Source organism: Apodemus sylvaticus, chromosome 4 (genome assembly GCF_947179515.1).
Source record: "Apodemus sylvaticus chromosome 4, mApoSyl1.1, whole genome shotgun sequence".
Lineage (NCBI taxonomy): Eukaryota > Metazoa > Chordata > Mammalia > Rodentia > Muridae > Apodemus > Apodemus sylvaticus.
This window is the reverse complement of record NC_067475.1, coordinates 19,743,519-19,770,234: the sequence shown is the minus strand read 5'-3', so window position 1 is coordinate 19,770,234 and position 26,716 is coordinate 19,743,519. Positions and strand designations below refer to the sequence as shown.

The 26,716-nt window shown below is 42.3% G+C and overlaps 2 protein-coding genes across 15 annotated transcripts in view; both read left to right on the top strand.

Moving 5' to 3' along the window:
- Positions 1–11,933, top strand: part of LOC127682625 (guanylate-binding protein 5-like) — an 81,288-nt gene extending 69,355 nt beyond the window's left edge. For 3 of the 8 annotated variants that reach the window (XM_052179115.1, XM_052179112.1, XM_052179116.1), the window contains exons 9-11: positions 8,760–8,862; positions 8,979–9,169; positions 11,035–11,933. In XM_052179115.1, coding sequence (XP_052035075.1) covers positions 8,760–8,862; positions 8,979–9,169; positions 11,035–11,157 — 417 coding nt within the window. In that variant the 3' untranslated portion in view covers positions 11,158–11,933. Of the gene's footprint in view, positions 1–6,495; positions 6,777–7,788; positions 8,002–8,759; positions 8,863–8,978; positions 9,170–11,034 lie in introns of all 8 variants that reach the window. The other 5 variants (XM_052179117.1, XM_052179113.1, XM_052179118.1 and 2 more) reach the window with 3 other exon arrangements.
- Positions 1–26,716, top strand: part of LOC127682627 (guanylate-binding protein 5-like) — a 122,876-nt gene that overhangs the window by 45,927 nt on the left and 50,233 nt on the right. For 3 of the 7 annotated variants that reach the window (XM_052179122.1, XM_052179119.1, XM_052179125.1), the window contains exon 1: positions 25,527–25,633. The exons of the other annotated variants lie outside the window; for them this stretch is intronic. The gene's annotated coding sequence lies outside the window, so the exon portion shown is untranslated. Of the gene's footprint in view, positions 1–25,526; positions 25,634–26,716 lie in introns of those variants that run through there. 7 annotated transcript variants of the gene reach the window in all.

The window sequence follows — 26,716 nt, the reverse complement described above, 5'->3', positions numbered from 1 at the left end:
TTCCCCGTTGGCCTCTGGTGCACAGCTTACACTCTGCACTGCCTATAGACAGGGTGCTGTTGTCCAGGCTGTTCAGATCCCGAAGCAGGCACCTGAAGGCTCCCGCTGGGGCCCGCAGGATTTATTGGAGCACACCGACTTCTCCCAGCTGGCTGCCCGGAAGCCCCCACTAGCCTCTTGAGGGACCTGGAGATGTGGCGGCCACCCAGGCTGATCTGAAGCGGAGAGAGTTGAGCTGGGGGCTTCTGCCTGAGGCCTTGCCCCAGATTGTGTCTGTGGACCAGGTGGAACCCGTGTGCACCCCCAGGGAGCTCTGAAGGTGAATGTTGCTGTGACCTCCCCTGTGCTCCGCTCACTCCGCTGGGCAGCCGATTTCCCCAACCGGGCTGGCGCACACTAGGTTAGCCTTGTCGCCTGGGCCCTGAGTCCAGGCAAACGCCTGGGAGGCCAAGGTCCGAGCAAAGTTCCCCTAGGGCTATGTCTGTTATTTGGGTCCGCCAGGTGACCCGGATGGCGGGCGTGCGCGTCCGCGCTCCGCGAAAGCACCGGGAGAGTCTGTTGTGCTAATAACCTCCTGGGCTGGTTGACACACAGATGGCCCACCAAGCCGCCCAGTTCTTGGGGTCAGTCCTGTGCCTTTTGGGGCCTAGACCCCCGTTTTGTTAGCCTCAGGCTACGCTTGTTAGCAGTCTCTGCCCTCCCGAGCACTCTGGCTCCTGTAGGCAAAATGGCGGCGCGTGCACCGGTCGGGGCAAAAAAAAAACTCCTGGCTGGGTTGGCGCCCCGATGGCCACTCGAACAGCCCAGGGCCTGGGTGCAGGCCAACGCCCGTCTGGCTCAGACCCCTGCGGTGTTGGGCCTAGGATTATGTTTGTGTACCTCAGTCTGACCGATCTCTGGAGCCCGGGATCAAGATGGCGGTGAGTCTCTCCTGACTGGCGGGCAGCCGAGTTCTGAAGTGGCTTCCGTGCAGCGAAAGGCTCCGCAGAACCGCAGTTGCTTGCCGCCCGGCTGGTCAGCGAAGGTCAGTGGTCGTGGGCGCAGGGCCTAACTGGACCCTGTGTCGCCTTGGTTCCACTGCTGATGGCCCTTCAGCTGGAGCAGCCACTGCTACCGCCGCCGCCGCCGCCGCAGCTGCCCAGCGACAATGGCTGGTACCTTTCTTGTTCTAGCCAATTGTAGATCACAGCTTCCAGCTTCCCATATCAATATACTCTGCAAAAACCATGCTTACTTGTGCTGTGTACAAATAAGGCAAGTAGAATTCTACTGACACAGGGTAGCAATATCACACCAAGAAGGGCCTGAAATAGACAAGCACTTGGCTTCTGAGATTCTCAGTTCATGGCTACTCTCTGGCAAGGGCTTTCACTAGGCACTTCCTATGTTCATGCTTTGATGTAGCTTCATCTGTGATGCATTTTTTATTTTTCAATTTCTCAGAAACTAAGGCAATCCCAACCAGTCATTTGTTCTAGGGTTCAGTGCGCAAAATGTCTCTCCTTGAACTTTAGATATTTGAGGTCATCCCGTTTCTTCCCCTGCAGAGAAGTGCCATCACAGACATGGCCCCGGAGATTCACATGTCAGAACCCATGTGTCTCATTGGGAACACGGAGGAACACCTGGTGATTAACCAGGAAGCCCTGAGGATCCTGTCAGCCATCACACAGCCAGTGGTGGTGGTGGCCATTGTGGGCCTTTACCGCACAGGCAAATCCTACCTGATGAACAAGCTGGCTGGGAAGGAGAGAGGTGAGGCCCAACACTGCTTGCTGAGTCCTCTCTAGCCACCCACACTGAGCTCATCCTGCCCAGGGTATGTGGAGAGGACGTTGGGGACCCTGCTGGATACTGACAGCTTGTGTTTGTAGCACAGCTGCTGTTTGCATCAGCTGTAGAGGAACTTTCTCTCTCTCTCTCTCTCTCTCTCTCTCTCTCTCTCTCTCTCTCTCTCTCTCTCTCTCTGACTCAGCATGTGTTTGTTCCTCAATATGGTTCTGGAAAAGAAAGGCAAAATATGTTCCCTTTATACGAAGTAAGACATCAGTGAAATAAATTCATGAAAAAAAATATATATTTTGTTTTGTGTTTTTGAAACAGGCATTCTCTGTGTAGCCCTGGCTGTCCTAGAACTCACTCTGTAGACCAGGCTAGCCTCAAACTCAGAAATCTGCCTGCCTCTGCCTCCCAAGTGCTGGGATTAAAAGCATGTGCCACCATCGCCCAACTCAGATCTCAACATTCAGTCGTTAGGACTTTTCCCCATTCCTCTGAGTCCATTTCCACCATCATTGGCCAGTTGCACTGTCTCATAATCTTCTCTCCCTTACACCTTAGCTTACACTCTCAAGGGAATACAGGACGTCCAGGCCCCTCTTCCCTCACTCTGGCTGGCTTTGCTTTTCAGGTTTTTCCATTGGCTCCACTGTGCAGTCTCACACCAAGGGGATCTGGATGTGGTGTGTGCCCCACCCCCAGAAGCCAGACCACACTTTGGTTCTGCTTGACACTGAGGGCCTGGGGGATGTGGAGAAGGTAAGGAGGGAGGATCCTGTTTGGATGGGACTTATCTCCTCATGAAGTGAAATACTCTTAGAGCAGGGATTTCCCTTCTTACCCCCAGTTGGATTGGTATTTTCAGCTGACCTCTGCATGTTGTGTTTTATAAAAATAAAGAAGGAATATGTTTGGTGGAGGTGCAGTAAGGTGTGGGGGAAGGGTGCCTCTGTGGGCCCATACTGAGGCATCCCTTCCCCCTGAGGGCACAGACACAGGATGCATTGTGTAGAATAGGACATGGGGAGGGGAGTTGAGAGGGCAGTAGAGAAAAAAGGGGGGGAGTAGAGGCTGGTACATGAGCACATGGAGAGAGGGGGGAAAGGAATGGGGAGAGAAGTGGTAAGGAGCAGGAGCAAAAGAGCAAGAGAGAGAGGAGGGGGCAAGCATCTTCTTTTATAGTGAGTCAGGCACACCTGGCTGTTGCCAGGTAACTGTGGGGTGGAGACTAGGCTAAGTCCCAACTCCATGTACTTTTCTCCCACCTTTATATAGTCAGAGCTAGGATGCAATGGCTAAAAATATACCTTCACAAGGCAGAATCAGCTCAGGGGGTACTAAGAACTTCCAAGGTTATACATAGTGGGATTAAAGTCACTGTCACAATCCCAGCTCTGCAGAGAATATGGTCCAATAGTTGGCGACTGCTTAGATGAAGTTGCTTAACTCATGCTTATAGTACCTGTAGCTCTGTGATTTTTGTAAAAGGAGAAAGTCTCCCCAAATGTTTTTCTATTTGTCTTTTGTGATTCACTATGCGAACAGTGGACACATGGGCATTCTCTCATTGTGCTCTGGTAAGCATTGAACACACCCCTCACCATAGACACAGCACTTGACTTTTTCCTAAATGTTCCTGTCACCACTGACTTCAAGCTTCAATGCAGAGTCCTCCTTGGGTTTGGGAAGATGTACCTTGTTTGAACCACTGTGTGCTGGTTCTTAGACATAGCTAGATCATTCTCTTGAATGGTCATTGTGATTGGGGAATATACATACATTTATACATATATACATAATATATAATACATACACATAAGAATACATACATAGGTACATACATACTTATAAACATATATATATACATATATACATATATACATGTCATGCATATAACTTCTGATTTGCCCCTGTAAAACTTCAGTTTTAGGTATTTTAAGTATTAAGTATAAACAGTTAGCCACTAACTGTATTCATTTTGCAATTACCGAAGAATCATTACAAGAAAGTATAGCGAGTTTGCAGTGACCAGATCAATATAAAATTACCACTGAGAAAAGCATGCAAAATGCATACCTGTAAATGTTTTTGGTTTTTTGGTTTACTGTTTGCATAATCAACATCTGATTTGTAGTGACACATACCGAGAATGCCCTGAGGCATGCTTCAAATTTGTTCTCATTTCTAGGTTGATGAAAAGAATGATACTCAGATCTTCGCACTGGCAATCCTTCTCAGCAGCACCTTCGTATACAACACCATGAACAAAATTGACCAGGAGGCTATTGATCTACTGCAGTATCCTTTTGTGGTCCAGGACAGCACTGGGCCAGAAAAAACATGCCACCTGTGCTCCTATGAGACCTTGTAGAACCTTGTAGACCAGTAACAATTACATTACAGGTGCTAAGAAGATGGCTCAGTCAGTGACATTCTCAGTCTTTGTCACACAAAAATGAGGACATGAGTTTAGATCCATGGCATCCAAACAAAAAGCAAGGTATGGCGGTGTATGCCTATAACCCCAAGGCTGAGTGTGGGTGTGGACAGACAGGAGGGTTCCCAGAGCTTATTAGATATAGCCAGTCAGATAATACAGGAGGAGACTGTCTCAAAAAACAAGGTGGAGAGTACTAGAAGATACCCAGTACCAGTGTGTGGCCTCAACAGATAAATATATCTGCACACACATAAGTGCACACACACAAACACAAACACATGTGTTCAACCCACACACTAAAACATGATGTGGAGTAGAAACAAAGAAAGGGACCTTCATGTGTGTCACCAATGAGCTCTTGGTTCAGTTACTGTGGAAGAGGTTCAAGGAAGCGTCAGATGCAGCCCCGCTCCTGCAGCTTTCCTCAATTGGGTCTCAGCAATGTGACAGAACTGACAGACCTGCTCCTGACAAGAAACTCCCCTGATTCTAATCAAAGTGAGGAAACTGCTGACGCAAGCTTCTTCCCAGACTTGGTGTGGACTCTGAGAGATTTCTTCCTGGGCTTGAAAATCAATGGGCAGGCCATCACCTCAGATGAATATCTGGAGAATTCGCTGAAGCTGAAGGAAGGTAACAGAGCTTCAATTTGGGAAAAGAAACAAAAGTATCCAGGAATTTTTGTTTTATAATGTAGCTAAGTATATCATTTTCCATATTTCCCTTCCCAGTAAGTCTACAATAAACAGTGATTATCTAATTGAGAATGAACTAATAGGCTCAACATTAAATTCCATTAGTCCCAAGTTACCGAACAAATTTCTCTCCTTATTGTTTCCTTCACTATTTAGTTTTCAATCTTTATGCAATATCAGGGGAGATGACATTTTTTAAAGTAAATAGATTAAAGTGGTTATAAATTATATTCTCGACAAATCCTGTATTTTCTTCTCCAGGTACTGATGAAAGAACCCAAACTTTCAATCTACCCCGCCTGTGCATCCAGAAGTTCTTCCCTGTAAAGAAATGCTTTGTTTTTGACTCTCCTGCTTGTGGAAGTAAGCTTTCCCAGCTTCAAACACTCAGCGATGATGATCTGAACCCCAATTTTGTGCAGGACCTTTCAGAATTCTGTTCTCACATCTTCACCCATTCTAAGAACAAGACTCTTCCAGGAGGCATCCAGGTCAATGGGCCTCGTGAGTACTTTTAGAAAGATTTATTACAACTCATCATAAAGAATAATGGACACACGGAGAATCTTTGTTGATGAATTGACAAACGGGCTCAATGTACTGTGTTGACCAAGTTACAGCAGATATCGAGCACACCTCTGGTATTAGATCAATAAAACCTCAGAGTTACATCAAATTTAGTAAGAACAAACATGCCAAGTTAGAGAAGCTTTTAGTCTTGAAATTCATTATCTCATATGGCTTGTAAATTCATTATTTACACAACAAATAATGGATTTGTATTATGTGACATAGTATTTGATATGCACAAGATAAGATAAAGTAAGATGTGTGTGTGTGTGTGTGTGTTCTATAGTGATGATGTATATATTACCCACAGAAACAGAATTTGCTTTGTACAGGTCTTGAAGAAACCCCAATAATGTTTAGGATCTTTAAAGATGTCCATACAAACCCCTTATTTAGTTCATTTTAAAAACCTCATGATTTAGAACTTGGTAAATGTTTCCTATAACATGAAAGGAATCTGTGTCACCTCATGCAGTAACCGGCAAGGAAAAGAAAATCTAGGCAGTTCTTATGAAGAATAAGATATAGTTCACTGAATCCTATTTACAGAGGAAATTAACTCATACCACCTTAATTGTGATAGAATAAAATAAAAAGGGGGAAATGTGAATGAAATAGAAAACCAAGGGAAACAAAAGGGAAAGGAAACTTAAAGAAGCAAAGACCTAAAGCATTTTATCAAATATATATTCACAGCTTTTATATGATCATCTTATTTCTTTATGGAGGAGGATAAAATGCAGGCCTTCACATAGATCTTGTGAATTCTTCTATCTTTCTTCTTTCAACAAAGACTAGATTATGTTTTTGTTGTTGTTTATATATTTTTTTCCTCAAAGAAAGAACAACCTGATTTCTTAATCACATAGTTCTTCAGAAACTCCTCTGGGCCATTTGAATATTATCCAGAATACTTAAAGACTTCAGACAATGCATAGTCAGCATTGTCAGAATGAATTCATGCAGATCCTAGACTCCTGCACAATACAAATATCTTTTCCTATTTTGAAGGTCTTGAAAGCCTGGTGCTGACTTATGTCGATGCCATCAACAGTGGGGCTCTGCCTTCCATGGAGAACACAGTGGTAACCTTGGTCAGGAGAGAGAACTCAGCAGCAGTGCAAAAGGCCATTGACCACTATGACCAGCTGATGAGCCAGAGGGTGCAGCTGCCCACAGAGACCCTCCAGGAGCTGCTGGACCTGCACAGGACCTGTGAGCAGGAGGCCCTAGGAATCTTCAGGAAGCATTCTTTCAAGGATGATGACCAATATTTCCAGAAAGAATTGGAGGTTATTATTTTCTATATGTGTAAACAGACATCATGGTCAAAGAAGGCAAGGATACTTCTGCAAGATATATAATAGAACTTATCAAAACAATCAGTTGTCCCTGGACTGGAAAGAGACAATAGTCACATATGTGGCTTTGGTCTGAGTTTAAGGATCTTGACAATCACATACACATACATAGAACACACACACACACACACATAGACACACACCCCTCCTCTCACATATACTGTGTTCTCCTAATGAAAAAAATGAAATTGATTTTACTTTAATAAGAACTTCATTAAGAAAATATTTACATTTTTGATCAAGTAAATAGAATTGCCTTCAAATCTGCTAAGATATAATGAACGTAGGATTAACAGAAGAAATAGGGGCAGTGAGTGATTCAATTGCACTGTCACCTTGAGGTAAAAGTCTGAAAAAAAAAAGTTGTTATACAGTTGATTGCATTTTAAATTATGGTGCCTGTTGGAGTTCTAAGTTAGAAATAATCTCTTGATAAAAGAGTTTCAAGTAACCTCAACTAAATTCAGTGGGACACACACACACACACACACACACACACACACACACACACGTAGAGTGACTTTTTGGCATTAAGAAGGGTTTCCATGGATGAAGGAGAAAAGGTGAGAGGAGGTTATGGTGGAAGACCTGAGGGAGCCTCCCTGCATAAATGTAGGAAAATGTCAATCTATGAAGGAATTGAAAAGAACATGACAGGGTGTCTGACTCGCTCAAGTTCTTCCTCATGTTCCCTTAATAAAACAACTTCATAAATCTGCTGTGAAAAATGAAACTGTAATGTGAAATAAACATAACTTTTCACAGATTATAATTCTTACAAGTTTTCAGCTTTGATAAGGATGAAATCTTATATATTTAAGTTTCTAAGAAAATAAAGTGTAGATTCTTTTGAAAAAAACAATTCTAAGTAATGGCAAAGTGTATCTAACTTCTCCATGTTTGTGTTTGTTTGTATTTTTGTTCTGTTTTGGTCCATGTAAAGAGCCTACTAAGTGCAAAGCAGGATGAGCTTTGTAAGAAGAACGTGGATGCTTCTGCAGCCCTCTGCTCGAACCTACTTCAGAGTATTTTTAAGCCTCTGGAACAGGAAGTGGCACAGGGGGTCTATGCTAAACCAGGAGGCCACAGTCTCTTCCTTCAGAGGATGGAACAGCTGAAGGCACAGTACCGTCAGCGGCCAGGGAAGGGGACACAGGTATCCTTCATCCCTGGTACAGGTGACATGATGTGCTCGGTCTCTGCCTGTGAGCCTGTTCTGTGGCCTGAACATGCACTGGGCACAGATGTTATGGCTGAGATCATGTGCTTCAGTGACGGCTGTAGATCAAAGCAACCCATGGCTGTGATCACTAGACTTCCATTGTAGCCACAGATGTTCATGACCATCTAAGGTCTATTTAGGACTCCACAAGACAGAATCTCAGTTAGTGAAGCCAGTTTAAGGAAATAGAAAAAAAAAAGATTGGCTTAAAAGGCTTTTAGACCCATATAGATACATTCCAGGGTCAAAATGATATAAATCATTTCCCTTATTTTTATTTATTTCCAAATGTTACTTTGTTTTTATATTTTTTGTCCTGAGTGCTGGTTTCATTTCTAAGCAGCTCAAAATTAAACAAAACAAAAGGCTCTGATGCCCCCAGTTTAGCTTGCCCTTAGAAATGTACATCTTAGAGGAGGCAAGCATATCTGCTCCAGTAGCTATACTAGTTTTTTAAAACACCAAATGTTTCATGCTTTATCACCTAAATAAGACTGGTACCTATAGCATTCCTGGGTGCTGTGACTGGCCAGTTCAGCATCATTCCCTTGCATGAGGATTGACAGACAGTCCCATCATGCATTGACTGAATATCCCCCAGGAAGGAGAGACAGTGAGAGAAGAAATAAAGACATTTCCCAGGGTGCAAATTAGCATTTCCCAATTCTAACAGCATGTTTTGGGGTTTCCAGGCTGAGGAAGTGCTGCAGAAATACTTGAACGCCAAAGAACCAGTGAGCAACACAATTCTACAAACAGACCAGGCTCTCACGGCCAAGGAGAGGCAGAGGAAAGGTGAGCGGGACATGGAGGCAGTGCGTGATGTACAGGAAGGCCGACACTAGCAGGGCCTGCATTAGCAAGCAGAGAGCACTGAGTCCTAGAGACTTGTCCTGTTCCTTTCTCCTCAGAGGAACAAGCAAGAGCAGAGGCTGCCCTGGCTGAAACACGGAGGTTGGAGGCTCTTCGCCTCCAGGAAGAGCAAAGGAGAGCAGAGCAGCAGAGAAGGCATCAAGAGCAACTGAGGCAGATAGAGGCTGAGAGGGTAAAGTTTGAGGAAGAGCAGCGGAGGATCCGGAGGATCCAGGAGCAGAAGGCCCAGGTACTTGTGAACTATTTCCTCTCAGATGTTTCTCAGCTCTCATCTCCATCCCATCTGTCAAGGTGACAGTCTGATGGCTCATGGGGAGAAACAGGCTCATGTGAGAGCTCAGGGCAGGGACACTGGAGCCAGACTGTGGGGTGTCAGCCCCAGGGACCACCTTTTATCAAACATGTTTCAGCAAGCAATCCCCTCTCTCTCTCTCTACTTTGTTGTGAGAGACCAAATCTCTTGGGTTCAGACTCCATCTTAGAAAACTCGACATAAGGTTGAATTCAAGTTAACAAACCAACACCAGCACCAGTTTCCAGGCTACCCCACCCCCAACAAAACCTGCATCTAGCACCAGTTTCCAGGTTATTCTCCCACAAATCTACACCTACTACCCCCCAGGTAACAACCCTGCCCCTTGCACTTCACTTGTAACCACCACCAATCAGAAAAGAAGCAGAAGTTAAGTTTATGGTTTGGCTCCCAGCACCAACCAATTATGTTAAAGGCCATACTGTCCCTGCCCCCAATCAGATGTGTACTAAGCTAGATACTCCCTTCTTTCCTCTATAAATACTTGCCTAAAAGTAGGCTTATAGCCCCACCTTCCTGCTGGGTCAGAGTTGGTGGGAGCCCAAGTTCGAGCTTGAACAAAGAACCCCTAATGTGATTGCCCCTGAATTGGCTCCTTGGTGGTCCTTCTGGGGTTCATGAATGTTTTCTGGCACAGCAGAGGCAGGGTAGAGGCAGCAACAACATGTGTTTTATGAGATCATTATAATAAATGCTGTACTATTTAGATTTAAAGTGATGTTTGGCACAGATTGCACATAATCAATTATTAAGTAATAATGGAGGCATTTCCTGGTTACATTAACTAGCTACCTCCACTCTGGACAATCATGTGTCTTGATCATGGTGGGTTTTTGTTGTTGTTATTGTTTTGGCTTTTACATAAAATTCATGGTCTGTGTCTCCATTCCTGTCTAGTCTTACCCATTGCTGCTTCCCATGGTCTTTACCTTTGGTTTTTTTAGTCCTTTTGATCTTAGGGAGCAGTAGGCATTATTTATCAGGTACAGAGCCTTTTTGTATGCATTCACTGATATAATCCCCATGAAGGAGCACTGTTGTGCTCCTGGCACTCAGGTGAATTGTGTGACTTCCTACAAAAATCAGCCAAATGCATGCATCACACAGACTTGCAGATGGGACCTTCAGCATTGCTGCTTCTGCAGAAATGCTGTGAAATTTTAGCTGTCACTCTTGTGAAACTGTCCCTATCTATTCCCTGATTTGCAACTAAGTCTATAGGTAGTAGCTTTCTTAGGAGCTACTCTAACTTATTTTTGACATCCCAGTGCTTTCCTGAACGGCAGAGTGGGCAATCACTTGCTGTCAATCAAACTGTGGCAATGCCACCTTATTCTTTAAGTCAGACTCAAGGGGCTGCACTTGACACTCTAGGTGGCACTGTGTCACCTCTGTGCTCTGCATACAGCCTCTGCCTGTAGAAAATATTCTCCACTATTCCACCCGTGGGATAGTGAACTGAAGTGAATATGTCCCTGAGATTACAAAGGAGATTTCTCCGTCTAAGGAAGAAGGCTGCGTTGGGATGCAATTCTAAAGACACTAACGACCCAAAGATTGAAATATGCTGTGTCTGAAACTGGAGCAAAAGTATGAAACATGATAGAATGTCATAGGCAACACATGCTGATGGAAGAAGGCTTTTCAGGGGTTGTCTACCTTACAATAGATTGACTTAAGTATGGAAAGACAGAGGTCTGGGGATGAGAGCAGAGTTTGATCTTAGGATTTGTTTTGTTTTGTTTTGTTAAGCTTTACTGTTTCTATTTATTGCTTATTAGGAAGAGGCTGCAAGGATCAAGGCAGAGCAGGAAGCTCAGCTCAGGGCACTTCAGCAGCAGATGGAAGCCATGAGGGAACTGAGCCACCGCCGCCACAGACATAATGATTGTATTATAAGCTAATATACCAAACCCTGGGACCCTCCCATTCTTAGTGTTTTCCCTTGAAGACACAAAGGGACAAATTACTGAAGGACTTCAGACAACCAGTAGTTGAGAAGCTCCAGTGCCCTCTGTCTACCTGCCATATTTGTCTCAAGATATATTAAGTTACTCAGGCGGTGTTAATCAAGTAGAATTTGGCCAATATCTACATCTCACATGGTATCTCTTCTACTGGTGGACATAGGAAGAAGGTACCAATAAGAAATCAGAAACGATTCATATTTCTCAACTGGTTGGAGGCCCCTAGTCTGTGGACAGTGGGCTGGCTCCTCAGTACAGTCAGCTGCCCATCTGTGTGTTCTTCTTCCTTTCTGGTTTTTTTTTTTTGAACCCAAACACATTATAGTCAACCTTGTCACATGGTCAAATATCATGTCACTCACCCGTAGAGGGAGATTTGCTCCTCCTGATTCTGCTGCGTCCACATTCTATCTTATGTCATGTGATCAATGATAAAGAAAGTCTCTTTATCACTAGTGCTTTGCTTTTGATATACAAAATCACCATTTGACTCTTTCTGTTTCTGTTATTTTTTTTTTTCTGAAAGTCTATACCTTGCCAGGTATTTTGCTCACTTTCTACCAAATTCTTAACCACAGTAGTTATACTGATTTTAAATCATTTTGATGATTTAATATTTAAAGTTTTTAAATGAGTTCTCACTATCCTTAGCTTGTCTCTGTTTCTGGTTCTATTTGCTTTATTTCTTTAAAATAAAAAATAACTGTTCTTGATTTTTCTGTGTGTGTCTTAAAATTCTTCTAATTGTACACTGTACATTGTTGGTAACATAATTATAATTGATAAATTTATGCTTGAAATGTGCTTTTCCCTTTTATATTGAGATGTATTTGGCAAGAACTGGTTCAGTGTAGTTTTTCAGCTAGAAATAGAGTTAGTTTGTTCTAATAAAGTAGCCCTTTCCTATATCTATCAAGAAGGAAACTGGGAGGGAGGGAGGAAGGAGGGAGGGAGGAAGAGAGAGAGAGAGAGAGAGAGAGAGAGAGAGAGAGAAGAGAGAAGAGAAAAGAGAAGAAAAGAAAAGAGAAGAGAAGAAAAGAGATGAGAAGAGAGGGAGAATTGCCTGTTTATGCCTGTTTAGTCTCATTCTGTTGTTCAATTATATGGAATAAAAATGTAAAATTCACTAAATTGATTCTTCTGTATGTCTCAATCTCATATACTACATACAATTCTTGCTTATACTGAAATTCACATGTCATAAGACAGAAGCACAAAAAATGAAAACTGAGATAAAATGTAGCATTTTTAGCATTTATAACTATGCTGATTAACATTTATTTTCTCATTTTAAATAAATATTTACTTTGTAGCTTGAGTAGTTACTGTTTTAGTTAAAATAGAAAACAAGTTAAATTAGCTTTATGATGTTACAGTCCAGACAGACAGCTCAGAATAAGTGAAGAAGCAGGGGACATAATTTGCAAGAACATTCAACAAAATGATAGTGCTTACTTCTGGATAATAGCACTAGGGATTTTACAAACTTCTATCATTTGTCTATAATCTATCTATCTATCTATCTATCTATCAATCTATCTTTTATTTATCTACCTATCATCTATCTATCATCTGTCATCTATCCTATTTTGATGAAAGGTAGAAATTATGTAAATAACATGAATATTTTTAAAGGAATGGTAGAGCTGGAAAGACAAGAGAAGAAATGAATACAAACTATGCCGTCTACACTTGCTGTTGGGTAAAAGCAGGAGGAGCAGCTCGGGAGGCCAAATGATGGCGTGTGGTCAGATGCTGTCTGCTAATGCCCGGCCTTCAGCCTCTGCATTTGGTCCCTGCATACCCTGAGTCCCAGGACATACTGCTTTTTGGACATTCACTAAGGGCTGAAGCAAAGAGCATAGGTAGGGAATCCATTATTTTCTTCATAAAGTGGCCTTACACACACACACACACACACACATACACACACACACACAGAGAGAGAGAGAGAGAGAGAGAGAGAGAGAGAGAGAGAGAGAGAGAGAGAGAGAGAGAGAGAGAGGAGAGCCAGCCCTAGGCCCTCTGCAGAGATACTGCTGTGCTATTGTTTCTTCTCAGCTGCTTCCTCTAATCTCAGATGCTTCTTGGCATTCTCTGTCAGGCTTTGTAAAAATATAAATGATGCTCATCTTACAGATTGTTTAGTCTCCAAGATGTGTACTTTGTATGTTTCTGTATATAGTCATACTTAATATGTTCCATAGACCTCACAATGCTACAAAACATCCAATTCCTTTGTACTAACTATCCATGAAGATAACTATCAGGTTTGCTCTTATCTCTTTATCTTGTACTTTAAAAAATGTATGACTTATGCACACATCAACATGATATTCTAGGATTTATGCCATTCTAGTTCACTTCAGGGTTATACTTTCTTAGGTTTCATTATCTCAGCTCTCCTTTGCAGTAAGAACAGAACCCAAAGCCAGCAAACAAAATGGAAAACCTCATGCCTTTCAACTTAGTAAACTCATAGATTCCTTTCCTTAGAACTCAGAAATAGACATTTGTAATGCAACACATACACCTAAGGCTAAGAAAAGAAATTTGATGAAGTGCAGGAAGATTTCAGGACATGGAGGACAGAACTCTTGCTGCCAGATGGTGTCCTTGCCGGAACAGGTAAAATGTACCCAAGAAGTCTCAACCATATGTTTGCCTGAAGAAAACTAGTATCCTGGCAACATCGATGCAATGCTAAATTGGACAGGGGAGATTCCAGGAGAATGCACTTCTACAGCTATAGGAAGCCAACAGGGGGTTTGAGGGAGAACTGGTTTCTTTAGGGAAAAGTTCCCACATGAGTAGTCCAACGTGAAATGGGCACATGTATAGATCTGTATATGAACACTGTTAAATGGACTCAGAAGTGTGAGTGTGTGTATGTGTTTGTGTGTGTGTGTATAATTATATATCTATTTTGTACATCACTGGATTCCAAGCGAGAAAACCAAGTTTTGTTCCTCCCAGCAATGATAGCTTTGTATCTTACCCTCAAATTTACAGCTTCAGCCCCATCTGTCCACTGTCTTTCTGACTCTTAAGTTTCTTAGCACAGTTTGCTTTATCTAAATTATTCATTTTACTTTACACAATCATATACTCTTTTAATCCTGCCATATTTATGTTTGCTTGTGTGTCTGTCTCTGAAAATAGTCATATTATTGACTTCTGAAAATACCTGTACAATGAATACTGTGTCTGGCTATGTATAAATGGCTACTGATAGTTGTGTAATTTATCTGGGGTCCCCAATATAACCACAGTAAATACAATTTTAATATAGAAGTAGTTTCTAATTCTGTGCCTATTATGTTTTAATGGATGGTCCTACACATTTCACCCACACTGACAAATGTCATTTTCTCCTGTATATATGTAATTATGAAACTGAGGTTCTGAATGGATTGGTACTACTGTCCAGAATTAGATTTGAAGTTTTTACTTGTCTTCAAACTTTTGTGATTTGTCTGCTATTGAAGTACATAAAGCCCAGTTCAAATAATAAATGTAGATGAAGAGTGTACTCCTCCTTCTCTTTTCCTTCATGTGCCTTCCAGTCTGACCTTAATATTGATTCATGCATCTTCACCCTTGTTGTGCATTTGATCAGTAGTTGTCTACAACAGTGTATCACTATCAACCTCCCAGGCCCTGGAACAGCTGCAGAACTCTTCCAGGGTCCAAATCACCATGTTTCACTGAACGTTGAGTAAGAGCAACTGAGACTTGCTTTTTTTTTTTTTTTTTTTTTTTTTTTTTTTTTTTTTGCGAATTAGTTGTCGTGTATGAAGGAACATGGTAGACAACACTTAATGCCATGTAGTGACAATTATTGAAAAAAATGAACCAACACTTTCCCACACCTGCCATTGCTACAAGACAACCATCCACTGGCTCGCAGAGCTCAATCCAAGCCCTCAGGTCTCCTGTGGCTACCAGCCTAGTGCAGTCTCGCTTGGCGGTCCCTCTGACTGACATCTCTCTGGTGGGGGATCCTGATTTTCTCTTGCTTCCATGCAGTGCCTACACTATCCAGGAGCCACCAGCTCAGGTTCAAGATTTTAATATAGTAGTAACAGAGCCAATCAAGTGTAGTAAAAGTTTTATCCCAAATTTAAACTTTAGGTAAATTTACATCTGATTCCATCTGGATTAAGGAGTCTCTCTCCTGCTTGTGCATATCACTCTCCGACCTCCCAACCCTTTTCCCCCTATTATGTTCTACCTAATTACTTGCCTCTCACCGCCTCAGTGTCATTGGATAGGAAATATCTTGTAACAATGCCACAAATGTAGTTTTAAATTTGGTTTGTAAAATATAATGTAGTTGTCTTAGGGCTTCATGGCTGTGAAGAGACATCATGACCAAGGCAAGTCTTATAAAAAGAAAACATTTAATGGGGCTGCCTTACAGTTTCAGAGGTTCAGTCCATTATCATCATGGTGGGAAACATGGCAGCATCCAGGCAGACATGGTACTGGAGAAGGACCTGAGTCTTCTACATCTTCATCCAAAAGCAGCAGAAGGAGACTCTCATCCACAGGCAACTAGGAGAAAGCTCTCCCTCCATATTGGGCAGAGCCTGCGTATAGGAGACTGAAAGCTCAGCCCACAAGGAGATACTTCATCCAACAAGGCCACACCTATTCCAACAAGGACACACCCCTTAATGGTGTCACTCTCTGTGGGTCAAGCATATTCAAACACATGAGTCTATGGGGGCTAAACCTACTCAAGAGGGCATATTTCTGTGACATATCTATGCAACTGAACCAGAGATAACAAAGGACAAACTATCATTGATGGAAAATTCAGGGGGTGGAGTTGGGGGAATTCAGGATTCAGTTGTGTCTGCATGTTTCTTTCTGGATCTTGTTTGAGCTAATCAGGACTTCATTGCATAGCTGGTAACAGACAAATGGTTCATCATGCACATGACAACCTAGAGAAGATCTTGAAGCTGGACCCAGGCATCAGAGCAAGATCAGGGCAGAGAAAGGCTCAGAAGGCAGGCTCTTCTAATCCCTGTCATTTTACATTGCCATCAAGTTTTAGGAGTGATTAAGGCCCAGGATTATGAGGACTGGGGCTCGGTTCTTGTGTGTTGTTATTATTTAAAAGACTCCAGTGGCTGGGATTTTAAATCCTCAAGGAAAATTATGACTCAACAGTAAACCAAGTCAATACAATTAATAATGAAATAAAAATGTGCAGAGTATGTTCAATGTCACAATCTCCAAGGCTTATAGGGTCATGCTCTTTGTTGCATCATTTGTCTGGTCTTCACTAGTAAACATAGGTCATCAGTGTTGGGATTAATTTAAAAATAAAACAAAAGAGCAGCCAGGGGTATGTTTGGTGGATGTGTGTTATGGTGTGGGGGAAGGGAGTGCCTCTGCAGGACCATGGGGAAGCATCCCTTCTTGTAGCTGCCAGCAGCCACATGTATACCGGGTTACCTGTTGAGAGAATTTTGGGGTTATAGGGAAGAGGGGCGAAAAGAAGTGCGGCTAAGACAATGTTCACTGATCAAAGCCGGAAACTTTAATGGCGCCAGACCTTTTAACAGTTTGGGCAACCCTTCCCCCAGACTCCAGGCTGAGTTCCGGTGGAAGTTGTCTAGCTTCTCTTGGAGGTCCTCATCTTGACTGCTCCGGCAGCTGGGTGGGTCACCTGCTTAATTCAGGAATTCCTAGACCTGGAGGAACAATGAACTTAACCTTTACTTCGAGCGCTCCACCCTGGGTGGAGAAGGATCCTGGCTAACTGGGAGAAGTTAACCTTGACCAAAGTCAAACTCTGACCAAGTGCAAGACTGCCCCAATATGGCTCTGTACATGTCCTCCCTTTTTTTATTAATTTGAACACGAGGAGGTAGAAAACAAGTGGATAAATATCCTTCATAAGAAGGCGGGCCTTAACCAGGAGGGGAAGCATTGACCGTAATTCCTCTTAAATATTGTATAATGTCTTTTTCAGAGGAGGGGTAATAGGCTCCCTTATTATTTTAAGGACAACCTCTCGAAGTTAACCCCTATGCAATTAGGTGTACTTCCTGGGGACTCAGAAGCAGAAATTCACCTCCCCATGCAGTGCTTTGCCTGGCACGTCTCGCTGGTACCCATGTTTGTTCATAAACAAACACACATAGATCTGAGTTCTATGTGGCTCCCTCTTTGGAGATCCACTTGTGTAAGTTTTGAAGCCAGGGGGGTCTGCAAGTGTCTTTAACAGACATGCAATCTCTCCATCCAGGTGAGCCTGGGTGGAGACAGCCAGTCTGCTTAACAAACAAGGTCAAGAGTTAAAGGTGGAATAGGATTAACTTGTCCCAGAAGTATCCAATTCAGTTGTAAATTAACAACTTTAAGGACCCAAAGCTTGGCCTCTGAGGTGGGAGAGGTAGCCTTGTGTATCAAGAAATAAGCTGTTACTTCTCAGGAAAAGTGGAGACTATATGTTAAATTAATACAGCTGGCTGAAGATTGTTAGCCATCTTCAAAATTGAAATCTTCAATATTGGAATTATTTCTAGACCAGTCTATGGTTGAGTCAGCTGAACACAGTAAGGAGAAGAGTCATTTTAACTCTTCTTTAGATTAATTTTTCCTAAGCTAGCTTAACAGTCTCCATGTTCTGTCCCACAAAGTCTAAAAGCTTGAAGCTAGGCAATTTATCTAACCTGGGACATTTGACAATTGAGGTAAGTCAAGAACATATACCCAATATAGGTCTTATGTTACTATGGTCTGGGCATTCAGCAAGCACACAGTCAGCATATCTTCTGTACCATTCTGTGGAAAAAACATAGGGGACATGCCTTCCCCAATATTAAATCAGGATCATGGCATATGTCAATAAGTGAATTCCTTCATTTCACCTAGACATCAATATGCCTAATTACAAGATGTCATATACATTTAGCAAGGAGTTTCTTGGCATCCAAATTTTAAAATTTTCTTAAAAACATGTAAGCATAATATAAATGATATGTACAGGGACAGGATTTCCCCTCTCTTCTCTCTTCTAAGAAGATATTGTTTTATTAATTTAAGTTGGAACACAAAGTATAACCCATAACATAGGCAATAACTATGTAATTATATAAAATAAACATAGCATTTTTAGTTGTTTTTTTCTGTTAGAGCAGTTGTAACTAGACAGCCTAAAAATGAATCATTAGTCACATGCACATATTTTTTAATCTTCTAAATTAGAAATGAGTATCATTTATCTGTAATAACTAAGTCCTCTAGGATTAACACCATTACGTGGTAGAGGTAGAAATTGAGGACATCAAGAACAAATCTTTATAATTTGATGTGCACAAAATATAAAATTATTTCAAATACCTAAAGGACAGTCATTTAGAGAACATATCCTTTGTTCTTAGAATTTTGAATCACATTTGCATAAACTGTAGAAATTAAGAATTAGCAGTATTAAAAATGGACCAATTTTAAGCAATTATAAACCATGAGCTATATATATATCTACTATTATTAAAAGCTTGACCTTTAACATCTTAAAAATAGCTGCTATAGCACCCAATTCAGGTATCTGTGTTGAAGCAGGGAGAAACAAAGGAATAAACATGTGATCTGATAGTACAAATTATCTTTTGGATAACAATTATTAATTTTGCCTAAAAATGCTTGCCATGTAATAGATCAACCATTAATAATAAATTTGATTGTTGCTTGAAGCAAGGAACAAATGTTTCCTACCTTGAAAACAGAGGTTTAAGACCTTCTATGGCAAGCTTAAAATGAGGTAAATAAGATAAAGCCAATTAATATATCCTAACAACTTTTGAAAGCCATTTACCTAAAAATTCTAAAAGTCCATAGGAGCAAGGGCCTGTAACAAACATTCTATGAACATTATACACTGAAAATTTTAAGATCTTAACTTCTAGTATTGAAACAGAGACAAAACACATTTTTTTTTTTATTTATCTGCCCTAGGATCCACTTTTAGTCCTTGGCAAGGACTAGATCTGAGCCTTTTATCTAAGACCAGACCCAAACCTGTGTTTTGAGGATTAAACAAAAGAAACCTGTAATTCCATGGTCAAAGGAACCTACTTGATATCAAATACATTTCCACAGAGATCTCCTTTTTAATCTTGGAGGGTTAAATTTTGCTCCTACCATTGTAGCCTATAAACTTGTGGAAAAGTGGCAATGGACCTCTAAAACCCATAGCTGCATCACTCTCAAAATTATCTTAATTACAAAATGTTAAGAATTATGAGCCTGTAAACTGAAATCTGTAGCCAATGACACACTGATTTTTATTGTAACTCAATGTTTTCTTGTAATATTAGAGCACAATTGTAATTTTGGAAGCAAATCCCAATTTTAAAACAATCTATTTTCTTTAAAATCAATGGCAAACACATATTTACAGCACAAGGTTTGTCTGCCAGTTCTTATGTTCAAGTGTATAACAGTGTAACTTATTAAAGAGACAATATTTTAAATCTTAATCTTCATTAAGTCCAATCTCCAGGCCAAGATTCACATGAAACACTATGCCAATTTAGGAGCGTCTTAAAGGCCTGTATTTCCTGGATTGCGTCATGCCACGTGTTGTTTAAAAATGGCGACTACCCTAAACTACCAGCTTTAACCATGCCACGTGTTGTTTAAAAATGGCGACTACCCTAAACTACCAGCTTTAACCATGCCACGTGTTGTTTAAAAATGGCGACTACCCTAAACTACCAGCTTTAACCATGCCACGTGTTGTTTAAAAATGGCGACTACCCTAAACTACCAGCTTTAAACTAACCTTTTTTTTACGAACACTATATCTTTTACATAATAACCAATTAATTTATAACTCTTTAGTCAAGAAATGTAAAGCCTTATACCATTAAAACCAATTAGAAACAAGTATAAAGCGACTACAGGAATTTCACAAGCCAAACCAAAGTCTTCCCAAATCTTGAGGTTTCTGGGCTTTTAAGAGCGTCTTTTTCCCCAGCCATGCTTGCCTCTTGAGTGAGCTGCGCTGTTGCAGCGTGGCTTTGAATCAATCCCCACACAAACTGTGGCTGGCTCAAGAGGTTGCCAGCAGATGAAATCCTTACCAATTTTTCTTTTTAACATGAAACAGTCATTCACACAAAGACACAGAGAGGACATAAACATACACATAGACAAACAGTGGGTGCACCGGGACAAACACGGAAAGATACACAGAAAGTTAAGCGCACTTATTAAGCAATTACATCCATTTTTCTCTTCAAACAGCTCTTAGAGGCTGTGGACATATGCCTATTTTTAAAAACCCCTTTCTTTTCGCCGAAATCAGCTCTTACGAGCTTTGGGCAAATGCCTACCAAATTCCTTCCCCATATTTCCCTATCTTTTTAACCCAAGCAGCCACTGTGCCGAGCCCGCACAGTTTGCTAGAAAAACCGTATCCTTCCTGCACTCACAACAATAGACACGAATTCACTAGCACTAGTTTTGACCTCTATGTTGCTTACCGTGCGGATACCATTTATCACCTTTCTTGCGAAGCTTCACTGGATAGGGTTACCTCAGGAAATTCTCCCGTACCAGGTCTTCCCACGTTCAGGCGCCAATTATGTAGCTGCCAGCAGCCACATGTAAACCGGGTTACCTGTTGAGAGAATTTTGGGGTTATAGGGAAGAGGGGCGAAAAGAAGTGCGGCTAAGACAATGTTCACTGATCAAAGCCGGAAATTTTAATGGCGCCAGACCTTTTAACAGTTTGGGCAACCCTTCCCCCAGACTCCAGGCTGAGTTCCGGTGGAAGTTGTCTAGCTTCTCTTGGAGGTCCTCATCTTGACTGCTCCGGCAGCTGGGTGGGTCACCTGCTTAATTCAGGAATTCCTAGACCTGGAGGAACAATGAACTTAACCTTTACTTCGAGCGCTCCACCCTGGGTGGAGAAGGATCCTGGCTAACTGGGAGAAGTTAACCTTGACCAAAGTCAAACTCTGACCAAGTGCAAGACTGCCCCAATATGGCTCTGTACACCTTCTCCTCTCTGAGGTCCCAGCATGGGGAGGGGAGCTGAGGATTAGAGACAGAGAAAAGCAGAGGGATCAAGAGAAGGAGGGAGAGAGGAAAGTACAGAGGGAGAGAGGGAGAGAAGGAGGAAGAAAGAGACAAAGAGACAGAGAGAGACATGGAGAGAGCATTAGAGGCTAACAGTGAGCATGTGGAGACAGAGGGGGAGGGGAATGGGGAGAAAGGGGAAAGAGGATAAGGGAGCAAGGGCAAGAGGAGAAGAGGGCAAGAGAATGAGGGGGGAGACAAACAGCCACCTGTATAGTGAGTCAGACATACATGGCTGTTGCCAGGTAACTGTGGAGTGGAGCCTAGACACAATGCCAACAATCACACTGGAAGTTGTGTAAATACAAAATGACAGTGAACTTGAATGAGACTTAGATTATTTCATGCAGCATATTTTACTATTGGAGGGTCTCATACTTCAAACAAATGACATCCAGGCACTAAATTAGGCAAAAAAATCTTAGATGTAGCCTTTCAGTAAAACTATCCAGTTCCTCTTTTAACTGCTTCCTACGATAATCTTTATTCTATAGTCTTATGTAATGTGTTATTTTAATATTATAAAACTAATATTTTATTTATCAGCACGGATAACTGAAGGCACCTAGAGTGGAGATCAACTTCATTTACCCATTCACTTATCTATCTGTGAAGAAATGCATATATGAACATAGGGTATATATCTCAGAGATGGATTATAGGGTTTGGACTACATGATATATGTGCTGAGAAGAAGTTAAGAAAAAACAAACCTCAAGTTCTGAGGTTAATGTAAAGGAATTGTGCAGAGAGAGAGATGCTTAGGCCAGGTTTTGCATATATTTAGAACACACTTCTGTATTGTTTTCAATAGCTTTTGTTTTCCTTCTGACTTTTTTTTCTTTCAAAACACTGCCCCTATTTTTCACATTACTCAAAGTCTTTTCATTCTTGATACTGCAAAACAAAAAACAAAAACAAAAACATAATCAGATATACTTCTGAGATATTAAATATTTTATCAGCTACTCAACAAATATTTAACAAGTACTCAACACACAATGTTTGAATAAATCACACTATGAACATTTGGCAGCAGAGTCAATAGTACAATTCAGTGCGTGCCATAGGAATTCAAATCTCATCGGCCAAGGTCAAGAGAGCTTTCAGGAAAGGAAAACAGGGATTGAGATGAAGCATGTGTGCTAAGGGCTAAAGGATGAACAGACGTCTAGGCACAAGGAAATAATGTGCAGATATATGAAAATGGACATTTACAGAGATCTGGTTGTCTGGAACTTGATCTGAGTGGTGAATGCATTACTGGGTAGGAATCATCTAAAGAGCTGAGAGGAAAGCTACTGTGGGGAATTTTCACATCTGTTCTGAGTTCAGACTTTACTTTATCCACAGCCTGTAGGAAAGCAGAAAGATGCAAATGAAGAAGAAAGGACTAGACTGTGCAGGTGGTCTTCATGTGTGTCTCCTAACAATTGGAGCATAGGGCTGTCTCTGACTCTGTTGTCTGCTATTGAGTTTTCTTTCCTATTGGGCTGCCTGGTGGTGGCTCAGTGGGAGAGGATACACTTGGTCCTGCTGTGACTTGATGTCTCAAGGCTGCTGGCACCCAAGGAACTTTCTTCTTCCCTGAGGGTGGAGCTGGGAGGAGAGGAGGGGCCATGACCGGGATGAATAAATAAATTAACTAATAAAAAACAGAAAAAGAAAGGGCTCAAACTTTCCTGTGTCCAGTATATGACTGTTTAGAATCACGATATATTCAGAAAAAGGCTGACATTGTGTCTGCTATGTTCCTTGTGCTTCTTTGGGTGATGGTGTTTCTCTGGGCAATTTCTGGATAGTAAGGCAGTGATGTGGAAATCCATCCTTCAGCTAGAGTTGTCACTGGTGAGAATGACAAGCTTTACAAGTTAATGGGTGGAGCTCCTTTCTGTGGAAGGCACATCCTGCTGAGTCTGGACAATGACAAGTGTGACTGTGGTTGGTGGCCAGCTGAGCAGGGCCTTTCCCACCACATTCTAAAATCAGCTCTTGATGGCTCAGGAGAAAATAGCCCATGCAGTCTGCTGTCTTCTCCTTTCTCTACAGACTCTGCACAGCACCGAGTGGGTCATGAGGGAGACACTCTAAGAAATAGCTAAGAACAGTAGAGAGACAGTCATAAGCCATGGCCACTAAAAAGGCAATGATTCAAGGTGAGTATTGACCAAATGAAGGAGAACATAGAGGTGGGTGAAAAAGAGAACCACTTAAGAGCAAGAGAAGATGCTGGAGCTCACAGTCAAGTCCGGCTGAGGCCTGGGCAGTGCCCTACAGTGCCCAATGGGAAGTGTGGAATTACCCAAAAGAATGTGTCCAGAGGCAAACCCAAAGGCATATGGCTCATTAGAGTCTCAGATCCATCTAGATTCTGCTCAAGTCCTTGAACTCATATTATTACAGCATTTCCCACATGTTGGGTCATTATTGCTGGTGATTTCAGGGAGATGTCATTGTACTACAGGTGTCTTAGTTAGGGGTTTGACTGCGGTGAACAGGCACCATGACTAAGGCAACTCTTATAAGGACAACATTTAATTGGCGCTGGCTTACACATTCAGATTATCATCAAGGTGGGAACATGGCAGCATCCAGGCAGGCATGGTGCAGGAGGAGCTGAGTTCTACATCTAAATCTAAAGGCTGCTAGCAGAATACTCACTTCCAGACAGCTAGGATGAGGGTCTTCAAGCCCATACCCACAGTGCCATGCCCACTACAAAAAGGCCACATCTATTTGATTAGGGCCACACCTTCTAATAGTGTGTCACTCCCTGGGCTGAGCATATATAAAGTATCACACCAGGTGATAGAAATAGATCCATTTTATCTTCTAAAAAGCAACATAAAAGAGAAGATTGTGAAAGCTGTAAAACTTGTGTGTCTACCTGTGCCCCGACCCCAGGCATGCCTAATTCATTCTGCGTTACTGTAATGAAGTGCATTCATGCCCTAGTCTTGAGTCTGACAACTACTATTCCACAGATTTCACATTTACCTTAGTTCTATGGGAGAACTTTTCTTCAATTTATCTGACAGATAGGAGTCAAGTTGATGTTCCCACCTAAAGGTTAACATTAAGACACACTAAGTGGTAGTTCTCAGTCCTGACCAAGCCCATGCCTACCCTAGCTCAGTAAGAGGATGCCAAGGGGGCCTTTAAGAATGCATCAATCATGCATACTTTACTAGTCTAATCTATGTGTAGATGCTCCCTAACACAACATGAGGTTACATCCCAGTCACAGAATCAACCTGACTTGAAAACTTGAGAATTAAAGAAGCTAGGCAGTGGTGAGGCATTCCTTTAATCCCAATACTTGGGAGGCAGAGGCAGGTGGATTTATGTGTTTGAGGCCTGTCTTGTCTATGGAGTGACTTCAGGACAGCGAGGGCTATACAGAGAAATCCTGTCTCAAACAAACAACAACAACAACAACAACAACAACAAAACCAAAAAAAAAAAGTCACCAAGATGCATAACCAACCAAAGATGACAGCTTAGTTTGTTTTATGTCAGCAGGCATAAGTCACTTAAGACAAAGTCACTGGACAAAGTCACTAAAGACAAAGCTTCCCTCCTTCCCCCCCCCACCCCCAAACATCTGTTGTATTCCACTTTGGTTTTGCCGTTTAAAAACTCCATATAGTACGAAGCACAGCAAGATGATCTGTGGGGATATAAAATAGAGAGAAGCCAGAGGTCTGATGCTCTGTGGCTCCTTAGTGAGGTAAATGAGGGCGACTGTGGCACACATCTCAAAAAGAAATGTTACTGTTTGAAGAGGTAGCTGTGTTAACCCAATCTGCACCGGACATCACATGATGTATACAATGCACGGAAACATCCTATTACCTTCTTAATATGTACAGTATTAATATCATGCACGGGTTGCAAATGTTTAAGTTAAAAATGTTTTGTTTACATCAACCTCTTGGAATAAGCCATTGGCTCATGGTGGCAGGAGCTGGCAAATTCCTGTTTCACCATTCTGTCCAATGAAAAGTTAGTAGTTAGAGAATCAGGGAGTTGTTTTCACCTCACCATTTGGCAGGGAAGCCTATGGATTTTCCTCTTGTTCTGCAGATTCCATTGTTTTCTTTCCTGGAAAGGGTGCAAAAGCTTCTCAGGAAGTCAGCATAAGCCTCTGCAGTTTCAATTTCAGTTTCCTATCCCCACAACTAAAAGCATCCAATATCCGATTTGACTCTGAGGTTGAAGAATAGAGTTTTCAGGAGGAATCAGGAGCAGCAGCAAACCTAAGGGTGCTGAGTCCGGGTAGCAGAGATTCTTCCCCTGCAGTCAGGTGAGTTCCCTGCAACTTGGTGCCCATTGTACACATCTCCTAAGGAGCTTCAGGGCGGTCCCCAAGTCCCAGGGCACAAACTCTTGCTGGGAGCAAGATGACACTGGCAGGTGGACGACCCTAATCAGAGGTGGCTTGGTGGCCTCAGGGTATGTGGACAGCCTTTTCCTCAGTTTGGGAGATGCATCCACTCTCAGGCATCCCACAGCCAGGCTTGGTGGGGGTTGGGTGGAGTGGTGAGCTGGTTCCAACCAGAACATCAGCCTAGGGCTACCCATCCCTTCCGGCTACCCTTTCCCCCTTGCTGCTTCCCTCATCCACACAGTGCTTAGGCGCTGCCGCCCCCTTGTGCTCAGAATGGAGTTGAAGAAACAGAAAACAGCCAACCCCTGTAGAGTCAGATTGAATTCCCCATGAGCTCTGGTGCACCTGGGTGGTACCAGTGTACTCTAGTCCTCTGTGTAGGGGAGTCAGTCCTATTCATACCATTCAAAAGTTAAAAACAGCTGTAAAGCCTGAACCCCTCGATATATTGTGAACTGTTTTTCAAAGTGTGTCCATCCAAGAAAGGTTTCAGACAGGTTTTTGGAGCTTGTAAAAAATCTGGGGCAGAGGCAGTTTTTACTGTCTTCCCTGTGTCTTGGACTGAAAGACTCCCGAATCCTGGGAAATCTTCACTCAAGTCTTGGGATAGGACTTTGCACCCCCAAATCAGGAGAGACCGTTCTTGATGCAGTTTAATTCTCTAGTGCACTGGGCTGCTCCCTTGTCCCAAGCATGGATAGAGTTCGACCCCGAGCTGGGGTTTTTTAAAGAAACAGACCATAAAGAAAAAGGGGAGGGGATGCTTTGGCTGTGAGTTATGTCATAAGGAATGGGGAGATCAGTGGCAATTCATGGCTCAGTGGGAGGTTACAGGTTATTTTGAGCAAACACAGTTACTTTGAGCAGGGGATGGGTCCATGAAGCAAGGGGAGTGCTCGCCCTTGCAGCTGGAGGGAGTCCAGAAGGAGTGCTGGTCAGGAGTGCTATCTTAAGGTTGACAGTTTTCTAAGTTGCACTGCGTCTAGGCTAATTGTTAGT